General features: G+C 42.1%; 1 protein-coding gene across 1 annotated transcript in view; it reads left to right on the forward strand.

Annotated features, from left to right (window-relative positions):
• The window catches only part of galnt13 (UDP-N-acetyl-alpha-D-galactosamine:polypeptide N-acetylgalactosaminyltransferase 13), a 37,529-nt gene extending 35,020 nt beyond the window's left edge, over window positions 1-2,509 (forward strand). The window contains exon 12 of the mRNA XM_034574119.1: window positions 1,773-2,509. Coding sequence (XP_034430010.1) covers window positions 1,773-1,913 — 141 coding nt within the window. The 3' untranslated portion in view covers window positions 1,914-2,509. The remainder of the gene's footprint in view (window positions 1-1,772) is intronic.
• Window positions 2,510-12,460: the final 9,951 nt, after the last annotated feature.

Below are 12,460 nucleotides of genomic sequence, written 5' to 3' on the forward strand. Positions count from 1 at the left end.
ATGCATTTTTCTTTTCCCAGAGATCCCTTATTTTTTGCTCCTCTTAAAGGTGCTGTTCTTAAAAGCATGGAAGAAGTGATTTTCAGAGCAAGCTACAATACGAGTCATTAGGCAAAATTTCAAGCTAGAAAGTCCCACGAGTAAAACGGTGATGTGTACTATATGCAAGGCTTCAGTTTCAAGGGATGGCACAAGTTTTGCCAATTGCAACACCAGCAAATGCAATCATCACTTCCATACAGGGCTGGTAACATACAGCAATTTTTTTGAAATGCTCTGACGTCTGAATCGGTATTGAGAAGGGGAGAAATGGTATCTGAACTCGGCCGTTTCTCAGTACTGTAGCACCTGACATAATTTCCCCTCAATTCCTCACAAAGCAGTGTTTTCCCTGGCAGAGACACTTCTCCTCCAAGTCCTGTACAACTGCATGTGATCATTAGGACAAGGAAAGCAGCTAAAGTAAGGAAGGAAATTGCGGAAGCATGTTCCTTCTGTGGGAATAAGCATAAATGGTTAATCAGGGCCATTGAGAGCTCCCTTCCCGTTGTTAGTGGGGGGTTTTATCTCCGGAGCCCTTGTGGCAGATAGCCTCATATTTCTGTGCAACATGCGCACATGGTGCACGAGTTCATCTCATCATGACAGGTATGTTTTTTCCAGTCTGGACATTTTAAAAGGGCTTGTTCTGTCTCCTGGCTTTTCTGTGATAGAACAGTACAGACAGGACTGGCAAGGGAGTGGGGGGCATTGTGTGGAGTGGAGCAGGAGATAAATGTGAGCTCATGTTGTCATGAGGACAGGGTTTGTCACTGCAGAATAAACAGGAGAGATCTGACATAGCTGGGCTCATATTTATTCATTATTGTTTATACTGCTGAAACAATGAGAGGATGAGTTGATGTGTCCCTCAACTGCAAATGAATCACATCACATTCTGATGAGCAACACCAAACCACTGATGAGACAAAAACCCCAAACTGATACTTTTTCTCTGCAGATATTTTTGAGAGATACAGTCAAATAACCTTTACAATGGCATAACGTGAATATTGAGCCAGCATGTCCAATACCGGGTGTCCGAGTTTTTTTTCCCTGTAATCTAGAACTAACCATATTTGGCGGAGCTGGTGGTGGAGCTTTTAACATCTTGTTTTTGCTGCAAAAATGATTTGTAAAAATGTCTGGAAGATTCGGAAAAAGCCATGAAGCTATTCATCCCTTTATGTTTGAGCTGATCCACTTTTGTTTGAATGTTGTCTTAGTTGAACCTTTCATTCTGGTCAAATGAGAAGTGAATCATTTGAAAGCATTTTTCTGTATTGAAAAGAAAGTATTTTTCTAAATTCTTTTATTTTTTATTAAATTGATATTTTGAAGCCTCTGATGCTCAAGTCATTCCCAAAGAAATCCCTCCTATTCATTGGCAAGGACAACAGTCTCTCCACCACAGGAGCCTCGGTTCCCCAGGCTGCTTCACCGTATGCTGTGTTATACAAGGGGCAGGAGTCTGCATTTCTTTCTCGTCTGGAACATCCTGTCCTCTGGATACACAGCACTTATTGTTTGTGCTGCTGCAGCTACAGTTACTGAGTTTAACAAACTGGGTGTAAGGTATTTTTGTGAAATATGGTAAATCAATGTCTGTTGTACAGTCAATGATGCGGGTTGAGGAAAGTTATAACTGAAAAACATTTAATAAAACTCATTGTATTTAACTTGCATTTGTATCATGGGTGTAATTGCCGGTGTCTTTGTCCGTCCCTCTCCAGCGACTCACCCTGCTGCACGTGAACAGCAACCAGTGTTTGGACATGCCATCTGAAGAGGACAAGATGGTCCCCACCCTGAGAGACTGCAACGGCCGCCGCTCTCAGCAGTGGCTGCTACGAAACATGACCCTTAACGTCTGATCCCTCACCTCTCCGACCCCATTCTACTCTCATCCTAACCAGTCCCGGCTCCACACCCTCACCAGGTGGCTCACACACATCATCTGCGTCTTCCTGTTGCAACTTGCAGCAGCTTACATCTTCCATTATGGACGTGTCTCCTCTTACAGTTTGCCACAGGTTTGAGAGAAGCTGCACCTGACATTTACGAGACATGATGAGCTTGAGCTTTGGGGATCTCATCAAGTCCGAGCAGGGAGATCGATGTGCGAGGTCTGTGCATGGAGAACACTGATATCATTCCTGCTGTGGATGCACAGCTGTTGGCCGTGCAGCCACACTGTGCTCCTCAGACTGCTTATTAGCTGCTGGACAAACGATTCAACAGGAGAGCTTCTAAGCGATGGTGCTCACTGTGTGCAGTGTAACATGCAGTGCATCGACTGTAGGTACAATCATAGGATACGATGGTTGTTATCGCTGCTACATCAGTGTCTGGGTTACACTGAAAATACTGGATTGTTCTCATCACTGTTGTAAGGGAACTAAAGATAAAAATGATACTGAAGCTAATGTGTATTTTTTTCATTTAACATATTTCTTGAAACTTTGTCTGAAGCTTCAAGCCACTTTTTGGGTGGTTACCATGACAATGGTTGACTGACCTTTTGGGGTTAGTGTTGCTAGGAGACGCACTTTCATGGTGTGTTGGTGACTACAGGACGACATGAGTAACCTACTATCATTACTGTAGCATTAGCTAGCAGCCGTTAGCCATTTAAGATGCATCATTAAATATTTGGGAGGACCCATCATTGTCCCACAAGATGCTTATTGTTCATGTTACTTAGACAGACTTTCCTCCATGTGTCATTTGTGGAATTGATACAATGTCAAAACAACAATGCAACTCAGACTTCAGTACATAATAATGTATGACTAAAATTTCCTGTAACTCCATGTCCCCTGGGTAACAGTAACAATACTGTGACAGCAGAAAATTAATAACTTTTGTTTTCTTTTTGGTAATGAATAGTTTTACCAAATAAACGGAAAAGTCTCTAGTGATTACACTAGTGATAAACTACCTTTAGATTTTCTTAAAATTTACAAAAGAAAAAAAACCATATACAGCATTTTGTAAGGACCCTTCAGTTTTTTGTTGAAGAATTGTTCCCACAAACGTATCCTTGTATTTCTGTCCTACACTTTCCTGTCTGCCATCGGCCGATTTATTGGTCAGGCTCTAGTTGTTAAAGTGGTTTTCTTGAAATGCTGGAATAAAAATAATGATTTCAAACCATCATCTATAGAAAATGACTAGAAGACAAGAGTACAGCTATAACATCCTCCCCCACCCTAGAAACTACCTGAGTAATTACATAATGGTCCATAGAAGAGAAATGGGAATTACAGTAAGGTGCAGATGAAAATGTCAGGCAGCTTTCTGGATTGATGGAAAACATACTGGATTAGGTTTACTTATAAATAAATGGCTGCAGGAAAGGATGAATCAAGTAATCATCACTCTGCTCTGTCTATGATTGATTTTGGAATGGCTGTAAGAGTTGTCTCTAAATGATAACACGTGTACTGAAGTAGGATTAAATGCACTGTGTTATCATAAGGACATATTCTACAAGATCTCCACCTCTTATCCTCAGACATTGCTCACTGCATTTTAAACATCTTAAGATATCACGATTTGTCTTGGAGCTGAATAATTTCGTGTGCCTTTAGAAATTTGTTTTTTTATTTGGTTTATTGGTTTTTAGATGGTTTAATTATTTAGCTGTCGAAAAAGAAGACTGTTGAGTCGGTTTTCATTTGAGATGAAGTACTACACCATATTGATGTCATATCTCATGAATTCATCACTTCCGTATAAATACTTGATCAAGCGTCTAGTTACCCATTAATAGTTAAGCAGGTCAGTGTGTATATATATATATATTCACCCATCGCCCAAGCAAATGTGACTGGTACACTGCATTACTGTCTGAGATCAACACATTTAGTTGTTCATAATGACATGTTGCTATCACCATTGTTGTTGTTGTACATACAGAACCAATTATTTTTCTAAGATGCTGTAAAACTTGAACACTCCTCAGAGGAAAAAGGCATTGAATGGTGAAAAGATCATGAGGTTTTGCAATGTTTTATTTGGAATTGAGGTAATAAAAACCAGTGCTTACCATGGGTTTTGAAATTGCAGTGTGTTTTGGAAATCATCATTGGTCCCATGAAACCAATCCTCACACTACCTAAAGGACCTGAGGCGAGCGTACATGAGGGAGCAACTAATGGTGAAATACTATCAATGCTGCTTGAATACTGAATCCTCACCAAGTGGCTGCTTGGCATTCAGACTAAAATTCAATCACCTCTTTTGCATTACGTGCAAACATTTATTGTTTTTCATTATCTCAAAGTGCATGGTGTTAAAAAAAAGGAATGTAATGTTTCAATGTACTGTTCGCAAAATGATAGTGTTACCTGTTTGTACATTTTGCCTTTTTTGTAGAAAAAAAAAAATAAAACTTCGACTGAACATAGAATTTGCATTAATTTCAGTGTGAAGCAACTGAGGGAAATGAGAACACGAGCACATCAGTTGTTTAATAAACCTTTGTCTTGAAGCTTTTAGGACCCCCCCGAGCATCTCGTTACCAGGCTCCATTCGGAGTGTGGGCTCTTACAGGTGCTATTTTCTAGCCTTTCCTTCCGTGGTGACCATTTGGAGACAACACTTGTACATCCAGACATGTTGCCTTCCTCTTCTGTCCAGCATGTGAAAAAAGCTTCTTCCATTGTCACCTGATGAAGGTACTTCTGACACGGCTCATTATTCTCTGCACATTTTACACTTGACCTCGCCGATGACTCTAGCTTTGTTAAAATCAAAGAAGGAAAAAAGAGGAAAGCTACAGGGTTAATGGAGGGTAATGGAGACGGAGATTGGGGAATACTCAGCGTTGCAACTATCTCACGGCTGAAACTAATGATTACCTATCTTTTTTTTATTTTTTTATTTTTTCTACAATTAAAAAAAAGTGTAAATGCCATGATTATTTCACAGTCTTACAAGCTTTAGCAATTACTTAAACCATTCATTAGAAATCAATATTGTTGATTAGTTGATAGACTGCTTTAAGTCTATCTTTCCAAGCATGGGAAGAGAAGATCAATTCCACTCTCATGGCCGTATTGTTAATAAGAAGCTGTAATCACCAATGAGCTAGCTTAGATTAGCATCGAGTCCCTTTGTATTAGATTTGTCTTCGAAAACCAAAACGTAAAAAGAACAATTTCTGCTTTATTATACCGAATGTGTGCTGAACTGCTTTAAGTGACATTTTACCAAGTGTTGGAGAAGATCAATACCACTCTCGTGATCTTATTGTAAAAAAGAAGCTCCGATCACCAACGACACCTCTAAAGCGAACTTCACATTTGATTTGTTCATTCTGTACCAAAACCAAAATGTTAAAAAGGACAGTTAGTGGTTAGATGGGTGATTATGTGCTGAGTTATTTCTCAACGGGGTGCCAGAGATGTCCCTGCTCCCAGCCAAAACATAGTCTGGCTCATAACCTCTACAGACAGCTCTTTATTCATGTTAATTATAGTGAACTGCACAGATGATGCCGGTGTAGCTGGTGTGCGTCCTATGGACACGGCCATGCTTGTTGTTTCCCCCCGTTTTCAGTCTTGGACATATACTGCATGAGAGTGGCAGCAACCCTCTCAATGACTCTTGGCAAGAAAGCAACAAATTTACTAAAAAGGTTAAATGTTCAAGAATACTAAATAGTTTGGACTTTTATCCCGCAAGACGAAGAAAAAACTGTTACTGCAATATTAATAAATGCAAGGAAGGCACTTTGCCTTCAACAGGACACAGACTGTTCTCTTTTTAACAACACTAATGCTCCAACCCTTTACCAATTGCGAAGAAACTGAAAATTTCCTACTGTACTACTCCCTTCAGAGAACAGCACAAACGGGCTCTAACCAGAGTAGAAAGAGAAGTGGGAGGCCCCGGTGCACAACTCAGCAAGAAGACAAGTATATTAGAGTCTCTAGTTTGAGAAATAGACGCCTCACAGGTCCTCAACTGGCAGCTTCTTTAAATGGTACACGCAAAACACCAGTGTCAACGTCTACAGTGAAGAGGCGACTCCGGGATGCTGGCCTTCTAAGCAGAGTGGCAAAGAAAAAGCCATATCTGAGACTGGCCAATAAAAAGAAAAGATTGATATGGGCAAAAGAACACAGACATTGGACAGAGGAAGATTGGAAAAAAGTGTTATCGAATCAAAGTTTGAGGTGTTTGGATCACACAGAAGAACATTTGTGAGACACAGAACAGGTGAAAAGATGCTGGAAGAGTGCCTGACGCCATCTGTCAAGCATGGTGGAGGTAATGTGATGGTCTGGGGCTGCTTTGGTGCTGGTAAAGTGGGAGATTTGTACAAGGTAAAAGGGATTTTAAATAAGGAAGGCTATCACTCCATTTTGCAATGCCATGCCATACCCTGTGGACAGCGCTTGATTGGAGCCAATTTCCTCCTACAACAGGACAATGACCCAAAGCACACCTCCAAATTATGCAAGAACTATTTAGGGAAGAAGCAGACAGCTGGTATGCTGGCTGTAATGGAGTGGCCAGTGCAGTCACCAGATCTCAACCCCATTGAGCTGTTGTGGGAGCAGCTTGACCGTATGGTACGCAAGAAGTGCCCATCAAGCCAATCCAACTTGTGGGAGGTGCTTCAGGAAGCGGGGGGTGAAATTTCTACAGATTACCTCAACAAATTAACAGCTAGAATGCCAAAGGTCTGCAATGCTGTAATTGCTGCAAATGGAGCATTCTTTGACGAAAGCAAAGTTTGAAGAACAAAATTAATATTTCAAATAAAAATCATTATTTCTAACCTTGTCAATGTCTTGACTATATTTTCTATTCATTTTGCAACTCATTTGATAAATAAAAGTGTGAGTTTTCATGGAAAACACGAAATTGTCTGGGTGACCCCAAACTTTTGAACGGTAGTGTATATTTAAATTTCCTTCTCTCAAGCTCTTTAGTAAACGTTTGTTGACCTCTCTGAGGCAACCACTGCGCGCTGGTATTAATGGGTGTCTTTGTGGAGCCGACAGCACATCAGCGCCTCGCCACGTTCTCAGCAGGGGCCCTGCGGGGACGTGCTGCTGTTTCAGACAGCCTCACACCTGTAGGAAGCCAAACCCAGGCTGGTTAACTGGGCCTGTGAGGATAAGATAGTGGGTGTGTGGCCTGGCCAGAGGAGTCCATTAAGGGGTGAGATGCTGTAAAATAATGGCCCTAATGGAGGCTTTATCTGTGGCTATCTGTGGCTCTCTAAGGTGGAACAAGATCAGAACTTCTCACCAGGGACGCTGTACAGCTCTCGACTACATAAAGCATGAGCTCATTAAATCTCAGGGAATACAAAACTCGACCCATGTTGAGAAACTCTGGACCATATTACACCATAGTTTCTATATTTTCCCCTGCTGTTCTCGACACTATTCGTTTTGAGTGTTTCTGTAGTTCAGCCTCAAACGTTACAGGTGTTTGACCTGAATCAGTGATGCACTAAAATCAGTGCATATAAAAGCTTTGCACTCGGTTTATTAGGAAAACCAAGCTAAAACTAATGTGATGCTCCTGAAGTGAAGAAGTGATAATTGAACTGTTCATTTTGGAGTGTGGAATTAGTGGAGATGCTGAAATGCATTAAATGGTGGACTGGTGCAAGTGTCGTGTGTGTGTATGCATGCCTTTATTTATATACATATGTGTATGCATGCAAATATCTATGTATATGTTTGACATGTATGTGCAAGTGAAGTATTCTTCTATGCCCTAAACCGCCTCTCATAACAAAAGTTTAAGCCCTTTGAGTCCAGGGGCTCCTCCACAGTGCCACAAGAGAAACCTGAGCTGTTGTCAGATGATAAATGGAGTTTATGGGAACCTGGGTGGTGAGACCAGCAGATACCTCTCAGACTTATTCACGACACTGGTAGACTTGAAATGGCGCTGGGATCTGTTTATCTTCATCCTCACCTACACGGTCGCTTGTGGCTCTTCATGGCCTCTATGTGGTGGTGCATCGCCTACATCCGCAAGGACACTGCAGCAGGAGCGGAACCCTTTACCTTCTGGTTATAGAATTGTCTCTCTAACCTGTTTCCATTAGACCATCATGACGAGACGATCTCAACACTTCCGTGCCTCGACTTCAAATAAGACGCTTTACCTTCCTAGGTCCTGTTTCTCCAAGTGTCTCCCATGTGTTTGATTGTATACTGGTTTGTCTCCCCTGCTCAATATATGTGGTTCCATCAGCTAAGTGAATCCAACAATAGGCACAGGCATGAAGGGGAGAGGGGGGAGAGGGGGGGCGATCAACCCTCTGGATGTGCCTTTCCTTCTCGCTCGAGACCAGAGAAGAAATCCTGCACTTAATTGTTGAGGGGACCTGTAGTTCCAGAGCGCCCGCATTGAAAAGCAGCTTTAATTAGACATGGACTGAGGCCATTAACTCAGTGGGGCTCAGATCCAATGCCACAGGAGACACATACCCCAGCACTTGTCTTTAAATGTGTAGCCAGCCTGGGGATTTAAGGGAGATGTTTCTGATGTATTCTTGCTATCTCTTGAGTAATTTTTATTGATTTGCAGGGAGGAAGTGGCTCTAACCAGCTTCTCCTATGTGATAATCTCCTTTTAGAGACGAGAGCAGTGATTAGGAGGTGGGGCCCCGCTGCTTTCAGCAGTAATTGTGTAGTAATCAATCATCAATCTCCAGGAGCTGTTCCACAAAACGCTTCTGTTTGGATGCTATTTTCGACCACAGCATCAACTCATAAGGTCTTATTTCAATTGGGGAAACATACCCTAAGAGACTGAACCAGAACCATATTTCTATTTGCTTTTTAAGTGCACCTATGAAGGATTGTATAAACAACGACAACGTGGCTATAAGAGCTATCATTCGGTTTGTGTTTAAATGCTGTTGCTTCTTTCAGTCAAGCGCAAACATCTGTAATGTTCCCCAATCACCACATGATGCTGACGACTTCCTATGTCCCTCGAAAGCTCCATGTTTTGACCCAGTTGCTGCACCCCCCCTGGGTTAGAGATGCAGCTTTGCTCATTCGCCACATTTCATGCCAAGTATGGAGGACGACCCTGTTAGCGCTGGAGCATCCACCAAGCATCGTTCACATCCTCCCGATCATGTTAGGACCCTGTCTCTGCAGGGTGAAAAATCCTAGCGCATATCTTTTATTTGAAATACAAAAATCAATATCGGAGCAGAAGAATATGATTACAGGGTGATTTTATTTGTGTGAGGAAGGGGCAAATGTGTAGGAGTGGGGGGTGGGGTGAGAATAATAGATCCATCAAAACATGGCCCTCCCTCTGATCTGTCTTTGATTGTATAGATTATAAGGGAAGATGGAAAATTAGAGGAGATTGTCTGAAGTGATTGGGTGATCTTCTTGGAAAATGACCTCAAGTGCTATCCAGGCTGATTCAGAGAGGACGAATGCATCTTGTGTCCTACATTGGTCTGATTAGATTTATAAATCAATCGCATCCCCGCCCGACCATCAGACTTTGCCCGGGCTATTTTTATGAGATGGCTTACAGAAAAAGATAATCAAAGTTTACTGATCATTGACAAACAGAATTTTGACGGGGGCCTGTTGCAAGAAAGGCCAACCACATTACACTGGGCAGTGATGGTGACGACAGAGTTTTATTGAGTAAAAAGCTGTTGAAAAGTGCAGCCTTTCTAAATCCACCCATTATTAGCTGAGAGCCCCAATCTGCATATATTCTAATTAAGTGCACAGTGTTTCACGTCAGCTGCCTCCTGGCGTGTGACAAGAACAAGCCCGGACCTTAACCTCTTCCTTGTATTTACCTGTCACTGACAAAGCCTGCGTGTCGAGCAGAATTAAAGTGTTGCTGCACGGCCAGGAAACGTTTGAATGATGGTTCAAATGAAGGCTTCTATAGACTCCCATTTGGCCGCTCATTTAAAGGCAAGCCATAAATGGCACTTTAATCCCACCACATGCTACATCATATAAATATTCTCTGTGATTACAAGTGATCCTGAAATGTGTCCATGTGGAGATAGGAGCTTGTGAATGTGAAATATTTATTCTGTTCATTAATGTATGTCAAAGGTTGTAAAAACATATTTTATTCAATCATCTTCTTACCATGACTGAGGGGATTTGTGTTTGTATTGAACTTTAGACCATGTCAAACCAAACCAAACCACATTATACCAAACCGTACAATCTAATACCTGTAATATCATACAAAACCATACTAAACCATACCATGTCAAACCAAACCCTATAAAACCAACCTGTACCAAACCATATTAATCCAAACTTTTGTCTCCTCCTTCAGTTCCTTTCTGTTCTTTCTCCCCCTCCTTCTTGATCCTGCCTGAGCAGTGGCAGTTGTCAATGGAGGTTCCTGTAAAAGACAGAGACGACATATGGTTCAGTATGAACTCTTTCAAAAGTCTCAACCTCAAACGTACAATCAGACAAGTTATTACTCAAATCAAACTGAGCTGAGGAAACGTACCTGAAGCTCAGTGTTTTGGACAACCAGGAGCTCCATGTTCTCCTCCGTGTTGCTGGCTTGGTTGAGGGAGTCCTCCTGCTTGACCGTTCTCTTCTTCTCCGTGTCCTCTATTTTCTCAGAGCAGACAATGTCCTCCAGAGCATCGACTTTTGTCTTCAACTCCTTCTGGCTCTGGAGAACCTCTGTCTGGACGGCTCTGCGCTCGGCCATGAGCTTCAAGTTGTGACACGGTCGATCACTGCATCCTTTTCAAGATCGACGCTCTCCATCTTCCTCCCTTTGATTAGGGAATCCTCGTGCTTGGCCGCCCACTTCCCCTCTCTGAGCAGATTCCCCAGCTTCTTTATCCTCTCATAGAAAGCCTCCTTCTCTGCCTGCTCAGCTTTGACTCTGTCCTCCAGAGTGGTGACTTTTGTCTTCCACTCATTCTCGTTGGGGTGGACCTCTCTCTGGATGGCTTGGAGCTTGGTCATGAGTTCCAGGATTTTATGTCCAAGTGACACTTTTTCATTTGTCACCTTGCCGATCACTGCGTCCTTTTCAAAGATGATGTGCTCCATCTTCTTGTTGAAGGAAAGCTCCATCGCCTTGACCTGGTTGCACTTTCTGTTCAGGGTCCTTTTTCACCCTATTGATCTCAAACTGCTTGTTTCTAGGACGAGAATCCAATTTGTAGAAAAACTTGTCTTTGTCCCTCAACACCAGCTTCAACTCCTTGAGCTCGTCCTCCAACTCTGTCTGTATGCCTCTTCCAGAGTCGTAGGTCTGCCCCTGACTGGACAAGTCAATCTGTTCCTGCATGTCCTGTTTCTCCTTCTTCCATGCATACCATACAATATAAAATCATCCCAAACCATACTATACCAAACCATACGATACTAAACTATACTAAACATTCCATACTTTGATAAACCATACAAAACCATGTCAAACTAACCAATATAAAACCAACCCATACCATATCATACTAAACTATACTAAACCATACCATGCTTTGACAAACCAAACCGAACCATATCCATCCAAATCAGACCATACCATACAACATACCATACCAATGCAGTCTTAATGGAGATTAGCTTGGTTTAAACTTTTACAAAAGCAGAATACCGAAAGCATCTTGTTGTAATGATGTTATTTTGCTTTGACTGAATATAAATGAAGGTAAAGTGGTACAGAAAACTATCCTTTGATATGTAACCAGGTTTTCTGGGGCTCTAAAGCTCAAGGAATCTGGACAGTAGAATAAGTTAATTGCTTTTTTTCTGAATGCGCACACTGAGCAGACACTTTGACAAGAGTTGTGGAAAAAAACTTTTGTTTCAATGAGTATATCAGTGAAATACAGCAATTAAAATTCTCTGGCTCACGGTGCCAGCTGGCCGGCTGTTGGCCAGTCCAAACTAATAGCCTTATTTTTACTCTGCAAATATGTGAATGGCCTTTTCCTCCTAATGAGGGCCAGAATGCATGGCGGATGACCCATGTCCCCATGCACTCATTATAAAAGCACAGAGTACTGCAGAGTCTGTGGCTAATGTTCACCTGGCAATTATGATGGCCCGGTGACTGATAGGGGGGGAAATCTTTTTTTCCGGTGTGTCCTCCTCGAGAAGACTGAATCACAGAGCCTCCCAGACAACACTTGGAGGCATATCAACGTTTCACTGTGCTGCCACGCAGTCGTTCATTTGGAAGCATTTATGTCAGGCCTTTGTGCTGTTTTTAGAAGCCACCGTTTGTACGGCGGGAGGGGGGGGCAGACTGGGCTTCTGACTGGACATGGAATATGATGCGGTAAACCACAGGGAGCTGCAGGATAACAGGAGAGGAGGATTTAGACTGGTACCAGACAGACTCCCCAGCATATTGATCCCTGTTGGCTCAGAAAATTATAAATATAAGAACAAAAAGCAAG

This window comes from Hippoglossus hippoglossus, chromosome 21 (assembly GCF_009819705.1).
Source record: "Hippoglossus hippoglossus isolate fHipHip1 chromosome 21, fHipHip1.pri, whole genome shotgun sequence".
Classification (NCBI taxonomy): domain Eukaryota; kingdom Metazoa; phylum Chordata; class Actinopteri; order Pleuronectiformes; family Pleuronectidae; genus Hippoglossus; species Hippoglossus hippoglossus.